Source organism: Puma concolor, chromosome B1 (genome assembly GCF_028749965.1).
Source record: "Puma concolor isolate L17-30 chromosome B1, mPumCon1.1.hap2, whole genome shotgun sequence".
Taxonomy (NCBI): domain Eukaryota; kingdom Metazoa; phylum Chordata; class Mammalia; order Carnivora; family Felidae; genus Puma; species Puma concolor.
The window spans coordinates 156,852,408-156,879,465 of record NC_141670.1 but is presented as its reverse complement, the minus strand read 5'-3'; the positions used below and the strand labels follow the sequence as shown (position 1 = coordinate 156,879,465).

Below are 27,058 nucleotides of genomic sequence, written 5' to 3'. Positions count from 1 at the left end.
GAAATAATATAATGGAGCAAAATAAGAATTATCTACAATGAGTAGTAGACTTTTGTAGTTCGTAATGTTACTTAGTTGTGATAATAGTCATTACTTTCTTGAATTCTGTACAATTAGACTGCCCTTCTAAACTGTAGTATTCGTTCCTTGGACTGTCTGTTCCTGATGAAATTGAATTTAGATAAGTAAATAAGTAAATAAATAAATAGGCTTATAAAATAAGTTTTCTTTGCCGTATCATACTTTTATTACTTTAGTGTAAATGATAACTTCTTTGTCTCTTTTATTTTATGGTATAAAGCAAACTGCAAGTAATACTTTATTACCATTTATGTTGTTTTTAAAGTACTATCAAAAGTGAATGCTTTGGTATCTATGTAACAGCTTTTACAACATAAAAAAATCAGCAAAAAAAGGTCTTGTGCTTATTATAGTCACATATTTTAAAAGACCAATTTGTTCTGTAATTATTCATATATATTTCTTCAGGTGATATGGGTCAAGTCTTTATGATGTTATTGCTTAAAAAAACAAACACACAAATGGCAATAATTACATGAATGACATTGATGGCATTAAGCTTTATATTACAAAGCAAAGTAAAGCCTTAAATGAGAATATCTTGATTTAAGTTCTGTCCAAGCTGCTTTATAGTTTATAGCCTTTGGAAAATTTATCTAACCTTGTGAAGCCTTCCTGTCCTTTTATTTTATTTTTTTTTAATTTTTTTTTAACCTTTATTTATTTTTGAGACAGAGGGAGACAGAGCATGAATGGGGGAGGGTCAGAGAGAGGGAGACACAGAATGGGAAACAGGCTCCGGGCTCTGAGCTGTCAGCACAGAGCCTGACGCCGGGCTCGAACTCACGGACTGCGAGATCGTGACCTGGCTGAAGTCGGAGGCTTAACCCACTGCGCCACCCAGACGCCCCCTTCCTGTCCTTTTAAAATGAGTACAATAATGGGGCACCTGGCTGGCTCAGTCAGTAGACATGTGACTCTTGATCTCAAGGTTGTGACTTCAAGTCCCACATTGGACGCAGAGCTTACTTATAAATAAATAAATAAATAAATAAATAAATAAATAACCTACTTGTAAAAATAAAAATAAGACAGGGGCGCCTGGGTGGCGCAGTCGGTTAAGCGTCCGACTTCAGCCAGGTCACGATCTCGCGGTCCGTGAGTTCGAGCCCCACGTCGGGCTCTGGGCTGATGGCTCAGAGCCTGGAGCCTGTTTCCGATTCTGTGTCTCCCTCTCTCTCTGCCCCTCGCCCATTCATGCTCTGTCTCTCTCTGTCCCAAAAAAATAAATAAACGTTAAAAAAAAAAATTAAAAATAAGACAAAATGGGTATAATAATGAAACATAGCCAACCATCAAATGAGCAGAGGAATATATATACAAGCCTTTGATGATTTTTTCTAAAGAGTCAATAAGGCAAGAAGAGAAATTAAGTAGTTATTAGAAGGGGTAGTTTTGAGATGGAAAAAACAGGGTATGGACGTGCTGATGGAGAAGAACAGTAATAGAGTGGTTAGAAACATAAGAAAGGGAATCATTGTTATAGCTGCGACTTGAGGAATTGTAGAGAATGAGATCCAGAATAGTGGTCGACCAATTCTACTCTATTAGATTACGTGAAGGATGCTTTTCTACCTAGGTACGAGAAGAAAGGGTGTTCTTTTCCACTGAGACTGGATGAAATAAGTAATATATATGATGTAGATATGGTGGAGAAGCAGGGCAGGGCAGTAAACTGAGGAATTTCTGCCCACTCTCCTCTATCAAGTAGGAAAGAAGGCCATTTGCAGGACACAGGGGCATGTGGGAGAGGGAAAATAAGAAAGCAATCTCAAGAAAATATTCCTTAAACTTCCCAGAATCTGAAGGACATTTCATTTTATTTAAAATATATTAACTATTTAAGAAGTACTTGTAAAGAAATCAACAGGGCATAATTGGTAAGGAAAGAAGAATTTTTAAAAGGTAATAATGATTTTATCACTAGGGAAAGCACAAAGCCTGTCATCCTTTTTATTTTGAAAAATTCACAAGGATCTGTATAATAATGTATTTTTAAATATTACAGGTGATATGAGAGTATTTATTTGTAAATAAATTTTATAAATTTGTAAATTTATCTGGATAATCTTTTTTTCAGTATGTAAGACAGGGTATAAAATTTAATAATGTTTTCTTGGGTTTTTTTGTATTTTTGTAAAATGATTAAGATGAGCCACTTTATTAAGATTGTTCACTTTATTGAGGACAAAAAGCCAACATATAAGACCTTTCAAAAGTCAACATCTTTCTAAAACCATTCATTCAATTATCAAATATTTACTGCCTTCATTATGCATGTTCTTTCATACATAGATCTCTCCTTTATCTAAAATGTGTTTGCTTCTCCCCGTATTCACTGCCACCATTTAGTTAGTTAGTTAGTTAGTTAGTTAGTTAGTTAGTTAGTTAGTTATTTTTAATTTATTTCTGAGAGAGAGAGAGAGAGAGAGAGAGACAGAGAGAGAGACAGAGAGAGACAAAGCATGAGCAAGGGAGGAGCAGAGAGAGACAGAGACACAGAATTGAAAGCAGGCTCCAGGCTCTGAGCTCTCAACTGAGAGCCCAAGGCTGGCCTCCAACTCATATGAGATCGTGACTTGAACCACTTAACTAACTGAGCCACCTGGGCACCCCTGCCACCATTTTTTAAAAGCCACCATCAATTTCTGCAGAACCACTGCAGTGGTATTGTAATATCTCTCCTTGTATTGATTCTTGCTGCCACCTTCAGCTGAAGCGATCTCTTTAAAAGCAAATCCCACTATGCAACTCCCTTGGGTAAAACTCTTTAGTGGCTTCCTGTTACTCTCACACAAAAGTCCAGACTCCCTACCCCACCCTACAAAACCTTCCTGGTCTAGTCGCTTCTTTCTTTCTTTAACCTCTTGTTTTGTTTTGTTTGTAAATACTTATGCATTTATTTTTGAGAGAGAAAGACTGAGCAGGAGAGGGGCAGAGAGAGAGGGAGAGAGGGACTGAACCACAAGCAGGCCCTGAACTATCAGTGCAGAGCCTGATGAGGGCCTTGATCTCACAAACGGTGAGATCATGACCTGAGCCAAAATCAAGAGTCTGATGCTTAACTGTCTGAGCAACCAAGGTGTCCCTGGCCTCTTGTTAAGCCATTTGCCCCTCTGGCACTCTGGATGTACTCTCTTTTGCTTCAGGTTTTAACTCTGCCGTTTCCCTTCCCTAACACTTTCTTTTCCCTAACACTATGCCTGGCTGACTTCCAATTTACCTTAATTAATTTAATTTTTTTTTAAATAATTTAATTATATTTTAAATCAAAATTTATTTCATCGTCAGTAAAATAAGCACATTTTTGTGTTAGTTTAGAGAATTCATTTGGCTGGCTCATTACTATATTAATGTTATACTCTGTAAAAAATAATAGAGTGAATTACTATAGGTAACAGGATTACTGAGGAACTGAGGTATGCCAATTCTCAGATTTCTAAATAAGTAATTAAAATTTAAAACTACATTTCTATTTACTGCTTGCTTACTTGTCTTTTGTCTCTTTTTCATCAAAATAGGTAATCATTTGGAAAAAAAAGTAATTCCAGTCTTTATAAGTTTCTGGTTGAGTTTCTGACAAGTTGAAATTGCAGCTTATAGTAATCATAGCAAAAATCTAATTTTAAATACATACATATGTGTAAATATGAATAAAATAATTATTGAATTATTACCAGCACAAAGTCAACCTCCACTGTTGCTGAAGTATAATGATGTGTAAAACTATTTTTTTTAATTTTTAAAAATGTTTATTTATTTATTTTGAAAGAGAGCATGTGCATGAGTGCACAAGCGGTGGGGGGGGGGGGGTGGAAAGAGAGAAGGGGAGAGAGAATCCCAAGCAGGCTCCGCACGGTCATCCTCACAGAGTCCAACATGGGCTCCATCTCAGGAACTGTGAGATCATGACCCGAGCTTATATCAAGAGTTGAACACTTAACCGACTGAGCCACCCAGGTGCCCCCTAAAACTTTACTTCTTGAGGAGCATTTATAGCACTCTTGACAATTACCCTCAAAATAAAAATGTATTGTTTACATGGTTATCAACTATTTCTTCTATTATTGGTTTAATAACATCACAGGTACTTTAAAGACTAAAAAGTCATAGTAGAGGCTTTTAGGCCTAAGAAAGAAAATCAGTGCCTGTATGGAGGGACAAGGAGTCAACTTAAGCTTCTCTTTCTTGTGTTTGTCCCTTTGCCCTTTCCCATATATAGAATTTGGCTTCGAGACTTCCAGTTTTGGCTTAGTCATGTTTTCTGATTTCTGGTCTCTTCTCTTACCTTAGGTTTAGCAGGAGTGGTGGGTTGGCAAACATATTGTCACATGGTTTAAAGAAATACTTTCACTTTTCTTCCTTCTTCCCTGTGCTCTAATTGCTAAGGGAAGACAATAATAGAGGGGAGCGATGACTTCAGTGTCAGACACACTGGGTTTGATTTTCTATTCAGTCTTGTAACGGTTATCTTACCTTGTAAGTTTCATCATGGCTCTCCTCTGAATTGGGCATAATTGTATCTACTTTGTAGAGCTTTGAGATAATTAAATATAATTATATGTATAATGCATACATCACATAATTTGTGCCCATACATAATGGTATGATTATTTTTAACTATAATGTAGAAATACACTGCTTCCTTTGGCTCTTTGTGTTTTCCATGGTGAAATCTGCTCAACTTCATATCAAAATCCTGTTAGAATTTGACTGCCTAGAATTTGTTTACCATGGGGTATCATTAAGAATGTTGTTAAGGATGGCTTTTTAAAAAAAAAAAACCCAAACTTATTCTATTATGAAAGAATTGGCTATAGGAGTAAAATGTTCATTTAACTATTAAATAGCAAATTTTATAGTTAGTCCTGAAGAAAAAAAAGTATGCTCAGTGAGTTTGGACACCTGCCATACATAAAGAAATCTAAGAAGGCTCTAAATAACTTAAGGGCTGAATAATAATTTTAAAAAAGTTATACCTCACCAGTGTCAGTAATTACTTATTCTGTTCCTTAAAGGTAACTTTCACTTTGAGGTCTATGTTTCTAGATGTTGCTGGAAACAGTTAACTCAGAATTACATTCAGCTTGAATGTAATATGTTACATTATTACCTTATTACTAGTATTACATTATTACTTTATGGAGTTAGGGTGTAGGGTTCTGTAAATAGAAGACAGAAGAGCAAATTGACTTAATCTTGAAAAATGCAACAATATCACCAGAATATTTTAAGGCTTTAAGTTTTCTTCTTATGTTAATACATTAAGATGGCTATATATGTATATGTAGCTAGAAGAGAGAGGGTATGTAGGAGAAAGGAGAGAGAGCCAGCCGCCTTTTCAAACAGCAGGTATCATCTTTATACTGTGGTCAGAGCAATATCCTAAAAAGAGTTCGAACCTTTATGATGGTAGTAAGTCTAGTTCTGAGTTGTGTTTAGTAAAAATATTGATCCATTTCAAAGTTTCCAGATGAGTTTTTATGAAAATGTTTTCAGTACTTTCTCATTTTTCTCTAAATATTAGCTAGTGATATAAAAATGTTGAAATATTAAGTTTTTTACAAGGAAGGTCAGTATAGTCCATATAGTCCATGAAGACTTAAAAAAATAGCTTATATCTCCAAGCAATTGATTTTATTCATAGTTTACCTTTCACCACGGATGCTGCTAAATTCCAATGAAAATTTTACCAATTTCTAAGTATTTTAAATATTTAGAGATGTGGTTTTTAAAAACTGTCACCTCTCTTATAAAAAGATTACTGGGTCAGCACACTATAGTAAAGATGTGTTTCACCAAATCTTTTTTTTTTTTTTTTTAATCAGGTAAACCTGCTCATTCCCATATATCCCATAAGCACTCATTCTAGAAAGAGTAGAAATAGTCATTGATTTATTTTATTGATTATAATAAGATACAATAATGTTCAAGAAAATTCTGAAAGGTATATCATCTATCTGTTATTTCATTTTTCCCAGTCTTCCTCCACTTCCTTGGTCTGTGGTTAAAGATCCCTGGAAATACATCATAACATTATCATAAATGATCCAGGTGTTTCTGAAGAGTAATAGTCTAAAAAACACTGTGTGCAGTTCTGTGTATTGATATAACACCACTAGATTTGTTTCCAACAAGTTAAGGTAGTAAGTAGCCGTTAGTCTTTTACTGAGTAAGTTAATTTCCACAGTAAAAGCGTTTCACAATTACTTATCTGGAAAATGAATTTCAGCCACAGATTCACAAAGGTATGCATTCTGCAAGTGTTGTTGCCAGTCTCGTTGAATCATGCATTTTAAAGTTTTCTGAAATGTAAAAGTGTTTCTCTCTCTCTTTTATTTCTTAAGTTTTTTTTTTCATTGAAGTGTATTTAAATCCCCATATGATCTTTCTAGAAGCCAGGTGGTTTATGCATCAGTGTTTTATACACTGGGAGAGCTGACATTTGAGGAAAATAGTTTGAAGCATGACTGTCGTAGGCACACTGGAACTGTTCTGCATTATACTTAAGATCAAATAATAGTTTCACTTTTCCCTAAAATAATCACATAAAATTTATATCAAATTTAGGAGAGTCAGTTACAGTCTAAGGATGAGAAAGCCTGAAAGGCTGCCTACCTAAGGGAAAAATAGTTCTTCTTTATAGTAAAAAACATAAAAATTAGCAGTTTTTTTTGTTTTTTATATGTGACTTAGACTGAGATTTCCTTTGTATCCTACGTGAGGTGTGCAGTCAGAATTTGGAAAAGCTTGGGAAATGGAATTTTTTTATGAAGCCAACATTTCTGAAGTCAATAAGATTCATTTTCCCCAAAAGTAGTTAAGTGCAAATTTTCGTAAGAGTGGAAGAAGTCTGAGTGAAAATTATAAGTAAATAACATTAGTATTCCATCTTATTCACAGATTTTCTTTAATTTTTATATAGGAACTTTTATTTGATCTTTATTTTTTTAATTTTTCATTAGTTTATTTAATATCAGAAGCACGAAAAGTTTGGATTTATTTTGAAGACAAACAATTTGAATTTATTTTATATAGGCTATAAGAGAAAGGAGTGGATTGTGATTTCAAAGTTTGTTGCTTGGGGTACTGGAAGGGTGAGTTGTTATTACTAAGATGTGGAAACCTGTAGGAAAAATACATGAGGTGTCAGTCAAGAGAGGTTTTTTCAACAACATAACTTTGAAAGACTGAACATCTCAGTGTCGATGTGGAGTAGGTCGTTGGAGCAATGACAAGGAACCCTGGAGATTTCAGTTTGGATTCATCACTGTGTAGGTCTGTTTTATTTTATGTTTGCATGTAGTGGTTTTATATTTTATTGTGTTTATTTTATTTAAAAAAATTTACATTTATTTGTTTTTGAGAGACAGAGAGAGACAGAGCACAAGTGGGGAAGAGGCAGAGAGAGAAGGAGACACAGAATCTGAAGCAGGCTCCAGGCTCCGAGCTGTCCGCACAGAGCCTGACATGGGGCTTGAACTCACAAACTGTGAGATCATGACCTGAGCCGAAGTCGGATGCTCAACCGACTGAGCCACCCAGGCCCCCCCAATTGTGTTTAGTATTGATTTCACTTTCTGTATATTTATTATTTTCCATAATGTCAAATAATCCTTTTTTGTTTGTCACAGCGATACATCTCCTTTAAAAATTAAGCAGAGTGAAATGATTTGAAAAAAAAAGCAGAAAAATAGTAAAAGTGGTATGTGATAAGTATGTGGTATATATATATATATATATATATATATATATATATATATATATATACTTTTTTTCAAATCATTTAATGTAGTATTTAATATAAATAATAATTTGATATCATTAATATAATATTTTTTTCAAATCATATAATATTCTATATATATAAAAGTGGTATGTGATGGTTTAATAAGATAGTGATATTCTAGTCACACTGGTTTCCCTCACTAGTCACTAGAACGTATGTTTCTGTTAGGATAGCTCCTGCCGTAAGTATCAAATGCTGACCCATATTGTGGTCTAAATTATGACACTGATGATTTATGGGCCCAAACAATCCAGAACTAGATGGTTCCAGAGTCAGTTCAGTAGCTCATTGATGTTAGTCAGGACTAAGCTCCATCTATCATTCCCACAAACAGCTTCCCTGTGGCCACTCCTCAGACCTAGAAGTGTGGGCTGCAATCTTAGGAAGATTGGTCAAGGTGGATTTTTTTAAAAATCTATATGATACTGGATAAAATAAAGGGATATTGGGTAAAATAAAATAAGAACACCAATGACTATAAATAACCCTGTGTCACTAACTTTTAGACATATTAGAAATTCTGAGCCTACAAAATAGATTTAGAAAAAGCATCCAGTGGAAGGGGAAGAGGACTAGAGGTTCTGGAAGCTAGGTGAATCAAGCCTTTCAGTTGAGGTGGGAACTTAACCATTATCACTGGACCACCTGGAGATCCCTGTGCATTTGACAAAAGCTGTTTTAGCAAAGTGATTGACAATGCCTTATTAGAGTGGATTGAGGGGAGAAAAGGAAGAGAGGAGTTAAAAATGACATGTAAACACAACTCTTTTGGATCTTTTTCTGTAAATAAGAGCCAAGATATGTAGTAGCTGAAGGAAAATGTAAGATCAAGGGAGTTTTGTGTTTTATCCATTGGTTAATTTTCAGCATGATAGAGATTACAGCCTCTTCCTTTTAATCTGGTAAGAATGGACAGGTAGTTGATGTTGGCAAGAGGGGAGAATTGTGTGGTTTCTACATTTGAGTAGGCAGGGGAATGGGATCTATGTGTACAGTGAAGGTTCGTCTTATATAAGAAGGAGTATAGACAAAACAGTTCTTCCTTTATATGATAAAATTATGACTGAGTTCTGTTAATTTACTGGCCAGCAGATGTTTTCCTTTAAAGTAATGTAGTAAACTATCATGACTCATACGTAGTAAGTACCCATTATGTCTAGAAGTATTCGTCTACCTGGGAAGAAAGTTATATAACATTGAAAACTATAACATTATTCTAAGATTATTTTAATCATCTACTTCCCTATTTATATATTAACATGAATATTAATATATATACTTGTTATAAACTTAAAAGTCTGTGTCTCCTTCTCTCTCTCCTTCCCCTGGTTGTGTTCTCTCTCTCTCTAACGTAAAGAAATAAACATTAAAAAAAAAAAAAAAAGACGCATAAGGGGGAGGGACTGAGTTGGCAGCAGTGTAAAACTTGGGTGGGTGGCTTCTCTGGAGTCTACCCTCCAGCCCTTCCAAAGTGTTCACCAACCCAGAAGCTCCTTGAACTGCAGCATCTGTTAGGGGTTTTAGTGGAGGTTTCATTACAAAGATGTGATTGATCAAATCATTGGCCAATAATGATAGAACTCAATTTCTGGGCCCCCACCCTTTACTAGGGGTGGAGTTGTAGGTAGGAGTGGGGCTGAAAGTTCCAAGCCTCTAATCACGGCTTTTTCTCCAGACCTGTCCCTTCTGCTCACCTCCACTCTTTCCTATTCTCTCTGCCCACCTCCATCATTCATTAGCATACAAAAGACACTGTTATCACTCAAGAGATTTCACGGTTTGAGAAAGTCTGCCCCAGGAACAAAGACCAAATATTTATTTTTTTGTTATACCACAGCAATCTTGATTTTTTGAAGTTAGTATGGTGAATATTATAGTACTCATGCAAAATTTTCCTTGAAAATGGCTTGCCCTACGTTATGTCCATAAACATATTAGTGATAGAACAGCCTAAGAATGTCATTTTTCTGAGTCATCCTATATTTCTAACTTCTGAAAAAGTTTCCAAAAATCAAGTCTAATTTTCTATTAATATGCTACTATGTGTATAGCTACATAATGAAAATTTAATCAAATCTTATGAAAATGAGAACATTTAATTACTATAAAATTCATTTGTCTCCAAATAGTGTTTTAAATTGCTTTATATATATCATTTAAAAATTAATGTAAGAATCTAGTTACAATTTGGGGATAATTTTTTCTTAAGTTTATTTGTTTTAAGAGACAGAGAGTGCACTCAAATTGAGGAGGAGCAGAGAAGGGGAGAGGCAGAGAGAGAGAGAAAAGCAAGCAGGCTCCGCTCTGTCAGTGTGGAGTCCAATGCAGGGCTTGAATTCATGAAATGCGAGATCATGACCTGAGCCAAAGTCAGACTGAGCCACCCAGGCACCTCTGGGGATAAAAAACTTTTAACCTCTATGTTTATATTTTTTGTTCATTTAAAAATATAATTGCTCTTTATTTTCCTTGAATTTTAAACATTTGAATAAAGGTTAAAAATATTTAGCAATATCTTGTTTAATTTTTTTTTTAAGTTCATTTCTTTATTTTGAGAGAGAGAGTACACGAGCAGGGGAATGACAGAGAGAGGGAGAGAGAGAGAATCCCAAGCAGGCTTTGCAGTCAGCACAGAGCCTGATGCTGGGCTCTAACTCACGACGTGAGATCATGCCCTGAGCCAAAATCCAGAGTCAGACGCTTCACTGACTGAACCATTCAGGCACCCGATATTTTGTTTAATTCTATTTTGTAAAATGAACTCGTATGTACTATGGGTAAAACTCACAAACACGATTTCATTTACTTTTAATATATTATTTTAATGTAGTTTCAGCTTATAAACAATTATATAAGGAATGAGTAAATTTGGAATTGTAGATTCCAAATGTAAATGAAAGCATTTGAATCACTTTTGATTACTTCCAAGCAGATCATTGTTTTTCAATACAAAAGCCAATTTTTACCCAGTCGTTATTTAAGGGATAGTTCTTTAAAGTATTATGTAGAAGATATGAGTACTTCCAAAGGCTGAATGAAGTACACAAGAAATCTCACTTGTATCATAATTTTTGGGCTTTTATTTATTTATTTATTTTTATTTATTTATTTTTTTTTAACGTTTATCCATTTTTTTGGGACAGAGAGAGACAGAGCATGAACGGGGGAGGGTCAGAGAGAGAGGGAGACACAGAATCAGAAACAGGCTCCAGGCTCTGAGCCATCAGCCCAGAGCCCGACGCGGGGCTCGAACTCACGGACCGCGAGATCGTGACCTGGCTGAAGTCGGCCGCTTAACCGACTGCGCCACCCAGGCGCCCCAATTTTTGGGCTTTTAAAAGTTTGTTTTGGTTACTGTAATCAGAACTAACTGGAAATACTTTTTTTTTTCCTAACAGAGCTTTCTTTAAAATGACACAAATTATTTTAAATTGTAATTTTTATTTAGTTCGGTGACTATATATAAATTTGTCTGAAAATTTAACAAAATTTACTGATTTTGAAAATGTGTCGTGGGAAACTTTGAATAAGTAATATTGGGCTGAAAGACTGTTAGCTTCCAAGTCCAAATCAACCCATTTCAAATGCTTCCTGAAGATATTTAAAGTAAAATATTGTAGGCAATATTAAGTTAAATACTATGGTGTATTTTCAGTCACATACTGTAAGTAAAAATTTAGTCATAGATTCCAGTACTCCCTGGTTCTGCCCCTAAATCAACTGTAATTGCTGTACTTGATCAGATAGCACTTTGAGATTTTATGTGTTGTTTCTATTTGAAATTTTGTGCAAAATAATAAGACAATTAGTTAACTTGTTGAAGTTTTACTGTGTGCTAGGCACAATTCTAAGTCCTTCTCATGTGTAAATTTAAACTTTGCAATAAACCTTCTAAGTTTCTAAGAGGGTAATTAACTCACCTTTGGATCTCATAGCTAGTTAGTGCCAGAACTAGGATTTCAACAGATTGTCAGACCTGAGGGTCCATTTCCTTAACCATTACTGTATATTCCTTGTTAGATCACATTGCACATCTATAAATAAATTGCGTTTAATTTTAAAAGAGATGATTTTCTTTTCAGTAAGCATCATTTTATATTGAGTATGTGCTTATGAAACTTTAAATCTAGTGATTGGATTACATGATCACTAAGGGCCCCATCTTTAAAAACCTGTGATTCTATTAGTATTTTAAGTTATGGACCATAAAATCATGCAAGGAAAATGCAATTATCAGGATTTTTAATGGCACAGCAGTCTTGTCAGGATTAGAAATAGAGATTTCAGAGTTACTGTTATTTAGGGTGAATTACTGAATAAAACCACCTAAGAAGAATGTTGTTCTGGGAAAGGTGATTCAGAAAGTATAGTCAACAAGGTAAATGTAATATTATGTCATGGAAGCCCCAGAATAGAAGGAAGTAGTCAACCGTAGAATATTTCTGAGTGGGCAAATATGATAATATGGAAAAAATTAACAATGGTTCTGTCAATGACAGGGGCACTGTGGAATTTTGTGGGGAAAGATGCCTAAAGAGAGTAGCTTTTAAGAAAATGAGGGGCGCCTGGGTGGCGCAGTCGGTTAAGCGTCCGACTTCAGTCAGGTCACGATCTCGCGGTCCGTGAGTTCGAGCCCCGCGTCGGGCTCTGGGCGGATGGCTCAGAGCCTGGAGCCTGTTTCCGATTCTGTGTCTCCCTCTCTCTCTGCCCCTCCCCCGTTCATGCTCTGTCTCTCTCTGTCCCAAAAATAAATTAAAAAAAAAAAAAAAGAAAATGAGAAGTGAGCAAATATGGATTACTTGATAAATTTTTCAGTAAAAGATAACGCTTAAGATTCTTTGAGACTCTGGAGAGTGAGATCTAGGAAGAAGGTATTTTTGTTTCTTCAAAGTAAAGAATATTAGAGTATGTTTCCTGGTGAGAATGAGCCAATAGAGAAGAAGACATTGATGAAGCAGGAGAGAGCACAATCACTCCGGAAGCACAGTTCTTTAGAAGCATCTGGATGAGCAGATATGTTGGCTTTATAAGAACAAAGGCACTTCTTTCATTATAATAGGAGGAAAGATAGTGTGTGGGGGTGCTGTTGAAGACAGTTGATTGATTAGTGTTGGAAGATGGGAACATTCTGTCAGTATTCTAGGTAGAGTTCTCCCAGAAGCAGACTCTGAATCAAGGATTCAGTCAAACAATTTATTTAGGAAGTGCTTTCAGAAGAAATCAGTAAGAAAGTAAGGGGAAGCAGTGTAGGTAAGAGGGAGAAGCGTGCAAGGTTGTCATTTTGGGTGAAGTCTCAGACTGACCCAGATGCCAAAGGGAGCACTGGAGTGTAAATTATACTTTGCAACTTTCCAACCTTGAGGCAAAGGAGCTGGTGTTGTATAATTTCACACCTGTTAGTAATTGACCACAGGCTCCCTGTGTGGTGTGAATGGAATGTAAACTCCCAGGTACTTCTGACTCTGTGGCATAATAGCTCTCATGCCCAAAGACAGTCATCCGTAGGTCACAGGGGTAAGCCTTTAGCAGCTGAGCATGGAGCAGCTAGAGGATAGATTCAGGAGCTCTACAAGAGGTTGTGAAGTCTGCACAGTGCACCAGTGTGTTTGCAAATGTCAGGTTGCTTTCATTTTTTTTTTGAAGCAAATAGGTGACAATATTCAACTGAGAGCTTAGGATGACAAGAAAGTTTGACACTGAAGGAAGATGGAGTGTAGAAAAACATATATGCTAGGAAAGAATAGTTGGCATGTCAGCCATTGTTAAGTGTCACTGTTGTGTTGTCATGAACTTAGCATGTCTTAAGTAATCATGGTTGTGTGTTTTTTGTTTTGTTTCTTCCTGTTTTTTTTTTTTTTTTTTGGTTGTGTTTTTATTTTCTCCCCCCAACAATGCCTGCCTATCCAAAGCTGGGGTTTCTCAGAATCATTAAAGGTGAAAGAGGAGGTAAGAAAGTAAGAAGTCGTAGGATCAAGGTTAGCCATGGAAGAAAGTATGAACACAAAGGGAGTGATTTAAAGCGAAAAAGTGAAGAGTAGGAAAAATGGGAGGTCTGAAGTGGTAATAAACATCTGATGGTAAAAACCTCAAAGGAGCTGGGAGTTTGGAGGAGAAATCATGGTCTCACCATGGCACTTCTACTGCCAAAAGGTTGTGAGAGAACAAATATTTGAGTTTGTGTGGTCTTCAGGGAAAGTGCTGTCCTCAGGGGACAATTTCACTTAAAGCATGAAGGTTATAGAAACACCTAGAGATGAAGTTTAGTATAGAGGGGGATTGGTTGATATTTGACTGTGAGTTCCAAAGGACAGGATGGAATGTGGGGAGAGGAAGGGAAATGGTGGAAAGCTGGATTGAATTAACAGATATAACCCCCCCCCCAAAATAAATGGAAGTAATAAGCCTGTAACCATTTTTTGTTGTCCAAATTCATTACTTACTATCTTTTTGCGGGCAGTTAACATCTTGAGCAATAGAGTCCCTATCCAGTATCAACTGGTGATAGAAAAGTCCCTGGATGGGTGACAATGCTGCTTACACTCTGCCTTTAGATAAATACATATTTTCCCCAAATTCTAGAAAATACTGAGATAGATAAGTCTTAAGAATCACAGCTCAAACTACTTAAATATATTCCAAATTATAAAAGGAGACAAAAATGCTCTATGATTAAAGAAAATAAATAAATGATCACTGATTGGCAAATTAATCATCACAAGGGTTTGTAGACTACACAGATGGACTGAAAGTCTTACCAACATAGTCTGAGTGCATTTCAGTTTCCCCTAATTGCAGGGGTGTACCTCTCATTTAAGTAAAAACAACAATAAGGGAATAAGGTAATAACAACTCTTTCAGACTTCAACTTTTCTCATTTTCCTATTTCCAGGAGTGCTTTCTTACAGGAGTGTTACCGTGTTTTAAAATGATAATTTTTTTCTTTACCTCATTTTAAAAAGTGGTGAAAGCATATAAATTGTAGTTACTTTAAATAAAGGATTATGTATTAAATCATTGAATGTGTAATTAAAATGTGCAGACAGTATTGTAGGATGTTGTGTCTTGACCTTCTCAGTCTGCACTTGAAAATTTCCTAATCTAATTTTCTCTTGACTGAGTCCCAATTGTTGGATTTTTCCACTACATACAATTATGTATTTTAAATAAGGTCTGTCATCAAAGTCTCTGGACTTTTATAAATGTGCTATTTGAGCATGCATTTTAGGATACTCTGGAATGTTTTCTGTGGACGTTAATATTTTCAATCAGATCCTTCAATGTGCTAATAGAAAAATCCTCTCAGTTCCAGAACTGAAGATTGATAGTTTAAGGTTGTAATTTAAAACTGCTTAATTATGAGATCAAAAAAGAAAAAAAAAAAAAAAAAACAAGCCTTGAGCATAGAAGGTAATGTTTTCAGCAAAAGTATTGACATCATTCGATAGTAATATATTACTTCTACCAAGATGTAAGTCAAAAATGGCATTTTTCTGCCTTCTTTGAATTTGCCACATTCTATTCAATTAGCTGCACAAAGGTTTCTAAAATTGCCAGATCTTCCATTCAATAACTTTCATTAGTACAATATAATGAAACAGCACATATGTAACATCTTTAGTAATACTCAGAGGAACCCTATTAGTAGAATATTTATGCCCATTTGTTCCTGCTAAATTTTCTATTTTTTAATGTTTTTATTATTTATTTTTGAGAGACAGAGACAGAGAGAGAGAGAGACAAAGCCTGCGTGGGGGAGGGGCAGAGAGAGAGGGAGACATGGAATCCTAAGCAGGTTCCAGGCTCTGAGCTGGGGCTCAAACTCATGAACCGAGAGATCATGACCTGAGCTGAAGTTGAATGCCGACCCAACTGAGCCACCCAGGCGCCCCTGTTTTTTTGTTTTTGTTTTTGTTTTTGTTATAACAAGTTTTAATGTTTTCCTATTTTTCCTATTATCTTTCCTGTACACTATTTCTTTCACTTGCTGATACACAATTTGAATGCTTTTGCCATTGTTATGTCTCTGCCCAGTGGGTCCTGTCTTTATTAATTTGTCTTTGTTACAAAGAGATACATACTTTTAAACAGTCACCTTTTCCCTCTACAGTGTGTGCCTTTGTAGTCTTTGGAGGACATTTGGAATTCTTTCTCTAGTGAGCCAAATTTCCAACATCATTTGCTAAATAATCCATCTTTTCCCATCAGATTTGTGCTGCCACACTATCCTGTATCAAAGCTTTGTTTCTGTGCTCTCTCTTCTGTTCCATGGAGTACACTTTGTTCCTCTACTAGCACCATGTTATTACCAGAACTTGCTTAATATCTGTTCTAGTCAGACTTCCCATTTTGATTGTGTCTTTCAGAATTGCCTTAGCTACTCATAGACTTTTATTAGTCTTCCACATATTTTCCAGAATTAGCTTTTAAATTCTTGTAATGTATTCCTTACCCTTCTGAGATAAATCGTAATTGATCATGATGTTTATGTACCATTAGATGTTGCTATTTAATAGCTTATTTAGGATTTTTATGTAAAGTTCTTAAGTAAAACATTGTTATAATTTGTTTTTTATTCTCTTAAACTTTCCTTACTTGCTAAGTTATAGTAGTCTCATAAAGTTTTTCTTCTTTTCTTTTTAGGCCTAACCTATGCAAGAAAAGAATTATTTATTACTTGAATATTAGATAGAATTTATTTGTAAAATGTTTTGGGGGGCTTGAAGAATTTTTGGAAGTAGCAACAGATAGATAATTGCTCATGTGTATGTATGCATATTTTATTAGTAATTGACTTCTAATTTGATTTCATTATCATCAGAGAATACCTTCTGATTAATATTGATTCTTAGTACTTTATTGAGGCTTCCCTTTGGCCTGAAATGTGATTGAGTTAAAATTTGTTAACTTTGCTATTTGGAGCTTTTTATATATCTACAAAATTGGATTTACTTATTATATTGCTTAATTTTTTTTCTTCATTGACATAATTTCAAGATTAGATTCCCAGTAACAAATTTAATTGTAAATAACAACATCTTATTAAAAGTAGGATGTAGTAGAAATCTTGGATCATTTATTAGGCCTCCTCACTGTCCAAGGAATTAGTTCTTATGCCCTATCTGTGTGGGGGCAACTTCTTCAAATTCTTTACCAACAGACCTTCACTGTTCCTATGAATGAAAAATTCAAGAATTCAGAGTGCTTTTCAATAGCTTATACCAGCTGATAACCTAAGAGCCATAGGCTATTCTTTCCTTGGTTCCATTTAACCCTGAAAAGATCCTAGCAAGATTATTTTACTCATTGTGGTGGTGAGTAAACTAAAGCTTATGAAGGTTACCTTACTTGTCCACAATTAAATAAAACTTGTCTGCTTTCTGTTGTATTTCAGTGCCTCCCTTGGTTCCATTTATTGGAATCTTTAGTAAGTACAGACATGTTTTAAATACTCGGTTGTGCTTTTTTTTTTATGTTTTAGTTGTTCTTACAAGCAGTTTATAATAAGGTGTTTATTCACAGAAGGGGTATGATGAATGTTTCTATCACAAGTTGTTGCAACAAGAGGTGATGATACCATATGGCATGAGAAAGAGTATAATAGCAATTCAACTTGTCAAAACACATTTGGCATGAATACAAAAAAAGTTATTAATTCCCTGAGTTATTTTACTTAACTTAAAAGTTTGTGCATCTTCTAAGTTGAAAAAAAGAAATCCTGAAAGTATGTAGTATATTCTTTAAAGAACTTCATCTCCTTGCATTGCAATGACCAAATTTTACCAGCCCAGTAATCACATGTTGTGAAGAAACAGAAAATTCTAAAACTCTGTGGGAGTCTAAAAAACACTGGCCCTCAGACAAAGAACAGTAAACATTGTGGTTTTAATTACAAGTATCAATAAAGAAGATATTTCAACTTGTAGTTATTACTTTATGGATTTTGAGATATTATGGACTAAAGCCACATTTTTCACTGATTACAAGATAAAACATATCAAAAAGAAACACAAATTTCTCTTTATATAGATAGCATTTATCTCATCTTTTCCTATTCATGATTTAAAATTTTCAAAAAAGTCATCAAAATATTAGTGAAGCCCTATTTTAGAACAGATATCTCTTAATGAGTTTTTATGAACATTTCACGTGTGATTTTATGTCTTTTATTCTGTATATTCAAATGATTTCATTTAATGGACATTGTGGTTCCTCAGTGCACTTTTCGACACTGAGGATACCCCATGTTTATGAATTAAATTTAGCTTTCTCATCTAATTCAGAGAACTCTGGGATTTGACTTTAATGTTCATTAGGAATCCAGACATACCCCATTTCAAAGGAGAATGTAAAAATTCACAGCATTTACTATGCCCAAAGAAAATTTTCAATGAAACATTGTATAAACTGAGGCTTTTTAAAGGTAAAACCAAGGATCATTTCAAAAAGAGTCAGTGACTCCCTTTTCCCCTTTGGATTTCTACTTAATATATGAATTTCCAAAACACTTAAGAGGAAACCTAATGTAGCACTGTGTTTGTATTTTTCCCTTGACCCCTTTTTTGAAGTCAGAAGGTCAGTATACAGCAGTAATTATAATAGCAAATATTTATATGGTACTTTTGTAAATTAAAATTTTGTAAATTTGCATATTTTTGTGTGTGTTGAAGACTGCCAACGAAGCCCTTTTATTTAATATACACAACATGGGGGGAAAATGGGGAAAAAATTTGTGTATTCATCCATATTTCACAGATGAGAAATGCGAGGATCAGAGAAGTTAAATAATTAGCCCAAGTTTGCAGAGTTAGTAAAAGTCTCAGCTGGCTTTCAAACTCAGGCCAAGATGGTTCACAAATCCAAGCTTTCAGTTACTATGATATACAGGTATCCCCCTATTTTCAAAAGTTTTTGCTAATCTATTTTGTTTTTGCAAAAGGCCTACATTGGTAGCTATTTTTCCTAATTGAAAAAATCTGAACAGGATATTCGTTTTATGGGGAAAAAAAAGGTGAAAAGCAAAACTAGAGCTCAGTGTTTGTTGTGCAGCAAGCTGTTATAAAAGCAGTGCACATCCTGAGCAACAAGAGCGGTGCTGCCAAGCTCCTTCCCTGGGAACTACGCTCAGCATCTCAGCATCAAGTCACCATAGCTTTGAATTGTATCTGTGAGCATCTGTGCTTTGTCTCAGTTTATGTTGTGCATCTGTTAGCAAGATGTGTTGTAAGGGATCAGAAAAACCTAAGAGAGAGACACGTGGCTAAGTCAGTCAGAAGAGCATGCAACTCTTCATCTCGGGATGGTGAATTCAAGCCCCACACGGGATGTAGATATTGCTTAAAAAAATAAGTAAACTTTAGGGGAAAAAAGACAAGTCCAAGAGAGATTACTTTTGGGGTGTAGGAACACTCAAAAAATTTACATATAAATTAATGTAACTCCTTCATTGCTTTAGACCATCTGAGTTTATGACAGGTTTCATAGGATAGTGGGAAAAACCTACCTATACTAACTTCTATACATTAAAATTAATACATTATCATAGGGCAATATTATTTGCTTTCAACATAAGATTCCAAAATTTGATATCTTATTTGCATGAATCATAAATGACCATAAATGACCAAGTCCTTTTTTATAAACTGGTAGATGGAGACACTGAATTGTAATAAAATTGTAGCTATGTACAATATATGCTCATTATTCATTCTTGTAATTGATATCCTTAATTTCTTTCATATATAAATTAATTCTTTAACCATATTATATTGGGTTGTAAAAATTTGCATAACATTGAGTTGTAAAGATAATATAATTAAAGTTTTATCAGTCATTGATTTAATATTTATTGATCCTGATTTATTATACTCAATTCTGCTTAATTTCAGACTTACCCAATTCATCAGCAGTGTGAAATCTGTGATTAAAAATTTAATATTGGTGTATGCTTTATTATAGGGACATTGATTCATGGGAATGAAAGTGTTCATGATATATTCTAAGCTATTTATTTTATTTATTTGGTTCATTTCATTCTCCTCTTAATAAATTTTGTATGAACAAAATGTAGCAGTATAGCTTTTAATAGTAATACTGTCATTGAAATAAAATCCATAGTTGAAATACAATCATCTTCTCTGCCGCTGATAATTTCTACATTGATGTTATATGACTTTCATATTTTTCTAAGAATTTTTAATGTCTTTAATACTTAGTGATTTAAACATATGACCATAATGAAACATTTTTCATATTTTACTCAGAAATGTTGAATTATATTCTAAGTGACTTTTCTTTAATTTTCCTGTAGTGGTTAAGAGAGAGAAATGAATATAATTCTCGGATAGTATAGTCCTGATATATAAAATACATTTGAAAGAAATATAAAACAGTCACGATTTTGTCCTGTTACTAATTGATTAAGCATTTTTAACAGAGTGAGGTAGAAACATGAAATATTTAGATTTTGCTCTGATCACTACTCTTTGAGTCATGCTATCTTAAATATTCCTTAACCACTGGGTAGCAGATCTCTAAATGCTGTCTTAGATGTGGCTACTTGACCAGGCTATTCTGGTGTTTAAATGTCTGATCAATTTAAAACTCGAAAAATATATCCCATTTAAAACATTCCCATGTCTGCTAAGATTTGTTGCTGGGGAATTAGTACAAGTAAAGGTGTTACTTTCCTTTTTCTTTCCACTGCTTCCTGTAGTCTGTGAACATTATAGTCCTAAAAGACCTTGTCTTTATGATTCCAGTTGTAAAGACTGGGGAACCCCGGATTGGTAGTTTGGCAAACCAGTGTCTCAAAGATTACTTCTACCTGAAGTCCATTAGTGTGGGTTGTGGCCAGATCCTTTTAGAACGTGGGTAACTGAATCCTTCTTAGTCCTCAGTTGGGAACTGATTAAAGAACAGTAGAAAACCTGCTTATCATACAGACACAGAAGTATTTGTTAGCTTTTTATTTTTTCTTCAATAAAGAATGAAGAATACACTTTATATAAGATACATATTTATATAAGAAATTCACTGGCCATACCTTTCTCATTGCTATGGTAACCTAAACCAAATTCAAGGGGAAATGTCTTTATTCCTTTGATACAATTAGTTTCACACCAGAGAAAGTAAATTTAGCTGCATACTGAATGTGGAAATATTGGGATACTAATCAGGATATCTATCTACACTTTGATAGCTCTCTTTCTCACTATTAAACACACAGTTCAATTACCAACAACAATTAGCAAACGACCCAATTCCAGAGGATCCCAGAATGCATTCATCTTTTTTTTTTTTTTTTATGTTTATTTATTTGGGGAGAGAGGGTGTGAGCAGGGAAGGGACAAAGAGAGAGGTGGGGGGGCAGGATCTGAAGCAGGCTCCATGCTGACAACAGAGAGCCCTGTGTGGGGCTTTAACTCAGGAACTGTGAGATCATGAGCTGAGTCAAAGTTGGCCGCTTAACCAACTGAGTCACCCAAGCAACCCAGAATGCATTCATCCTGATAGGATGAGTGGGATGAATGTTGATGCTATCTACAATTCTGCCTGAGCCATTCATTTTCCTTTACCTGCTGTGACTTAATGATCAGATCTTTGGGCATGGGGATTAAATTCTCAAATACACCTCCCATCACTCCATCTTCCTTCACACCAGACATTACCCATCCCACTACTTAAAACAACAACAACAACAAAAATTCTATATGTGAATATAATAGAAGGGAAAGTTCTAAATTATTTAACTAATCTATCTTCCTTATATCTTGAATTTTAGATATTTCCTTCAAAAAATATCTCCCAAAACAATGTTCTCTTTTGAACTCTTAAAATTGAGAAAAAATATCCTACAATTAACTTGACTCATTCACATTATTTCTATCCTTTGATTATCCGTCTATACTGATATTCTGTATTATGAATCTTTATATCACAGTATTAGTATGTATCAGTTAATATTTTGGCTAAGAAATCAGTCCTCTTGAAGATGTATTCTGAGTTGTTTCCATGGGGCTAGATTTTAATAGCCCTTTTGTGGGCTTTGAAATTGTTATAGAATACATAAATATATGCATAATTATTATCAATCTGTGCGAAGACCCATAAAAATTTGATTCTGATATTGATTCTAATGATCACAGTTTAAGATAATTTTATGACATTAATATTTAAAGCTTTTAATTTTAGATGTTAGTTGAATAAAATAATAAACTAAACTGTTTGGCAAAAAAATATATTTGTTAAAGAAAGGAGGGTTTCTTTTTGTTTCTTAAAATTTGTATGTACAAGACATTTTACTTCATTTTCAGAAAGTCACCACTTAGAAATTATAAGGTAACCTGAAAATTCCTGTTAACATCTGCCAAGAGCATGTTAGGCCTTTGTGTCCATGTTTTTATAAAATCTTAAGATAACTGCACTGAAATTGTTTTCGTCATACAGCATGGAATGAGACTTTATTTCAATAGACTTTCATTGGTAAATCAGAATGAAAATTATTGAGCTTTAGAGACTAGTTTTGTAGATAAATAAAAAGATGAATCAATAGCATACAGTTTTGCCGCCATAAATGGTGGCAACATTACGATCAATTTAACTTGAATTTAGTAGAAAGACATTATTAAACTAGATCCTCTAAGCCAACAGAATATCTGACAAAATGATGGAAAGCGCTGATATATTTTAGGTAATCCTCAGTGTTCTTTAGATTTTGAATTATTGTATATTATTTATTATATTCTAGAAATAATGAATGGTTCTTTGTCCGTGAGCGTGGATTTCATATTCAATATGAACTGGTAATTCTTATAGCTAAAATATACAAATTAAATGCTTTATCAGTTATTGCACAGGCTAAGCCCCAGTTAAAAGAATACTCTAAAATATAGTGGCCTAAATTTGTTGTTTAAAAGTGGTCTAAATCTAATACGCCAGCTCCACATCAGTAAACAGCTTCCATTTCTGAATCTGAGGCTCTTCTGTCATTTTCTCCTAGCAAAGGGGGGGAGGAAAAAATGGTCAAGGGAAGCCAGACTGCAATCCTTTAATTGGCAAGACCCAGAAATGCCACAATTCACTTCTGTTCGCATCCCAGTGGACACTACTTAAATGCATGGCTGTAGCTAACTGTAAGTGAAGCTGGGATTACATTTCTGGGTTATTGAGTGGAACAACTGGTGCTTTCCCACAATTGCCAACAAAAACTGCTGAATTGTACCCTGTTTTGATATTTCCCATTAATGGGAAAACATCTCACTCCAGCGATTACAGTGCAAGTTTTGTATTTTATTTTTTGAAACGTTTAGATAGCTCAGTACAATTTCATACAGTGTATTTGCATATATTCCTATATGCCAGCCTCTGAAATTTTCTTTACTTGACGTTCCACTATACAGATGAAGGTAGAAATAGTTATTCCAATCATAACCTTGGAATTACAGGTGGAATATATGGATGCAGTGGGAATGCATATAATGGGATAAGTCTCATAGTATTATGTTCTATAACATTTCAATATTAACCTAAGTACAAGATTTTCTTTGTAGGAACAGTTTACAACTATTAAAAACAATCAATTCTAAGAAATTCTTCACTCTTTACCTTTCACATATCCATGGCATTATTTAAATATCACTTGGAATTCCATTTTCTGGCTTAAAACCTTCTTTGAATGTCTTAGTCCAGCAATGTCCAATAGAAATTTCTGTGAACACAGAAATGTTCTAAAACTGCACTGTTCAATATGGCAGCTACTGAAGCTTTTGAGTGCTTATAATCTGACTAGTGTGACTAAGGAATTGAATTTTAAGCTTTATTTCATTTTAAAGAATTTAAATTTAAATAAACCCATGTGGCCAGTAGTCACCATATTAGACCGCACAGTTAGTCATTCCCTGCTCCATTTACAAACTTATTTCCGCCGCATCTATTTTACTGCATAATATTGCTCCTGAAATGTCCTCAAGTGAATTTGACTACTCAACGTCTATTATTTGGTGTTTTATTCTTTGGGTGAGAGATTCTATATTTTCAGTGTGACTTTACTCGAGCTTTAAATAGTCTAATGGTAACAATATATTTACTGTACACAATACATACCAGGCACCATTCTGAGAACTTTATATATAATATATAATTCCATAATTACAAGAAACCTATGTATGATTATTACCATTTCATAGGTATGTAAACTGACACAACCACAGGTTAGTTAATTTTTGCCTGAGATCAAATAACTGGTTAAGTGGCTGATCTAGGATTAATTTCCAAACAAACTGGCTTTAAATCCCAGGATCTTACCCCATTCTTTATTCTGTCATCATTTTGGAGAAGCGAGGTTTCCCATCAGTTGTTCTCTTTAATCAAAAATGGATCACAGTTGGGGCCCAAGGGCTTTATTTGTGTATGCGTAATATTGGAAGCGATTGCCCCTAGCATGAGAAAAGAGCAGAGAGTTTCTCTTTTCTATTCTGTCACAATTCACTGAACAGACTGTTTACAAAAGGATGATCTGAAATGTTCCCTAACTTAATCTTTACTAATTTGGCACTGGGATCTTACTTTATCAGAATGATACAAAACAAATTAGTTAACATAAGTGATCATGAACGGGTGCTGTATGTTTGCTCCTATTACTAGAAAAAAATTATTCAGATTTTTTCTTAATACACTAACAGAAAGAATTTTAAAGTGGTCAGGATTGATTATTTTCAAAGGGCTATAGTGTTCAGTTTTATCTCAGATCAATCATCTGCAAGTTAAAATTACTTAGAAATGTGCTGTCCATAATTAAGTAATCTTACCTACTAATATTACAGAATAAGGATACCTTTAGGTGACAAGGAGTCTGTCATTCTAAGTATGCCCCCAAGCCTTTTCCAGATTGCTCATAAGATTTCTCATTCTCTAGAGAAATGCGATCTCTAAGAAATAAATGTCTATGTCAAGTCACAAGTAATATGAGCACATGATGAAAAAATGGAATTTTTTAGTCTCATAAGGGCTATTGCAGTATTGTAAAATTGATTTTATTCCTTGTTATGTAAGTTCTCATGGTCATTTTAGGATTTACCTTCTGGATACAGAGGGAAGGCTACGATGCCTTGTAGGGAGGTGGGGTACAGAGGCCTTTGGGGACCAGGAGAATATTTTTCATATGAAATCTTTGTCATAAAATGCTAATGTTGGTGTTCTTGTCTTTATGTCTATGCATTCTTTAGCTATGAGGATAACAGACCCTTCATCAAGTAAGAATGACCTGAATGGCTGATAAATTCCATTTATCAGTGTGGTCCCATGAACCAGCTGTCAGATCAGTACTGAAAAATCATTAGAGCTTCTGTCATTCACATTGAGGCAGAAAAGCAAACTGTGCAGGAAAATAATCAGGCATACAACTTGTATGCAGAATAAATATGCTGCAGGTGTATTGCCAAACACAAATTCTGCTTCACCTCTTTTAATTGGATATCACCTGAAATCAGTGCCACAGTAATAGCAACTTCATGTGGTACAGACTTGTTTCGCTTTTCGTAGCTTTCTCCTTTCATTGTGACGTGTTCCTCTGTGCTGCATATGTCGTCATTTCTGTTGTTTGTTTGGACATCACTCATCTAAAATTATCTTGTGATTTAGCGGGGTACCTTCAAAATGACCTTACGAGTATGAAACTACCCGATTGCATTGGTTATTACTGGATTTCTCTTTTAAATATCCAAAAAGGAAAAAAATGCCTCCTTCAAAAATTCAATTTTACATATGCAAATTTACCTCTTTTAATTTTGACACATGCCATTGGATTAATGATCTAATTGTTTATGAATATACCTTTTAAATTTCTGACACAAAGCTACAAGTCTGTACTAATCTGATAAGAGTAAACATAAATGTTGATATTTGGGCTCTTTTCTTTTGTACATTTTAAAATTATGTGTCCTGCCACAATAAACTTGATTGGCAACCGAGGAGTGACCTTACTGTAGACTTTCAGTTTGTTCTTCTGGTGAAGAGTCCTTTGTTTTCATTTTCTCCAATGACATTTCACTTACTTCTTCATGCTCTTGCTTATTTTTTTCTTTAGAAATTGGGCTCATTGCAGTTTTATATTATTAACTCTTGGGCCCATCATGTGTTTACAAGTAGATACTAGCTAACTTGAGGATTTTATCCTATACTTGTATTTCTAAATTTAAATAGCAATTTTGCCTTGATTTAATGGTATTCTTTCCATTTTTCCTTTTTCCAATGTCTGTAAGAAGAAGCTGAGAGCTTTACCTTGAAAGTTCCCATATTTTTAATCTAGTTATAGAATAAAATATTAATATCTAAGATGTTTTCTAATTCATATAAGCAAACATTCCACATACAATGGCAAACCTCCTGTAGGGATTCTTTATTCAATAATGTTAATGTTTTAAATTGAACATGTTAAATTTAGTGGATATTTAAATATGGAATATAGTAGCTGATGGTTGTTGAAGGAAAATAGTAAATATTCATGATTTATTTTAACAAGACTTTAATATTAATTGACTACTTTGGGACCATATCTTTCTTAAGATGTAGTTCTCTCTGAAAACTTTACTCAACCCAGCTTCAGATTATAGTAAATACATGTGTTTTCTTTTTAACCCCTTCATGTTGCAAAGTTTCAATCCCGATAAACATTTCTTCCTTAGACAAGTGGAGGAGTGTAGTCTGATGAAAAGAAATATTAGTTTACTCTGTTCAAATGAGGTGTGTTGGGAAAGGAAAGGGTGGTTTCATGAGGATATAGAAATCTAGACTGGTTTGGTCCTATTCTCCCATACACTTAGAGAGGAGTTGAAAAGGATTCCATTTTCACATATTGAATTCCCATCTATTGGAAAGATTCATTCTACATTGATAGTAAGTACATAACACATGGCCACGAATATATGGACTTATGTCACCCATTGATTACTATTGCGAATGGCAGCTGGAGGAAACTAAGGGAATGGAGAGTGAGAATTGTCTTCCATTCTAGCCTACTTTGTTCATACCGCTCCATCCCATTCTCAGCTCCATCTTCTCCTTCGAATTTATAGACCCTTCAAAGAGATGAAGGTGCCCTGAGCTTTTAAGATTCTTTTCAACAAAGCTGCCAGTTGCCTGATTTTCTAAGTCTAGTCCAGCTTAACCTAGAAGACAGCAATCCAAAGGCAA

General features: G+C 34.5%; 1 protein-coding gene across 33 annotated transcripts in view; it reads left to right on the top strand.

The window, feature by feature from the left end:
* ADGRL3 (adhesion G protein-coupled receptor L3) overlaps positions 1-27,058 on the top strand; it is an 847,777-nt gene that overhangs the window by 766,447 nt on the left and 54,272 nt on the right. For 12 of the 33 annotated variants that reach the window (XM_086704954.1, XM_086704938.1, XM_086704941.1 and 9 more), the window contains 2 exons: positions 17,262-17,294; positions 25,093-25,119. The exons of 10 other annotated variants lie outside the window; for them this stretch is intronic. In XM_086704954.1, the coding sequence (XP_086561080.1) occupies positions 17,262-17,294; positions 25,093-25,119 (60 nt within the window). The remainder of the gene's footprint in view (positions 1-17,261; positions 17,295-25,092; positions 25,120-27,058) is intronic. 11 more of the 33 variants (XM_086704957.1, XM_086704953.1, XM_086704944.1 and 8 more) reach the window with 1 other exon arrangement.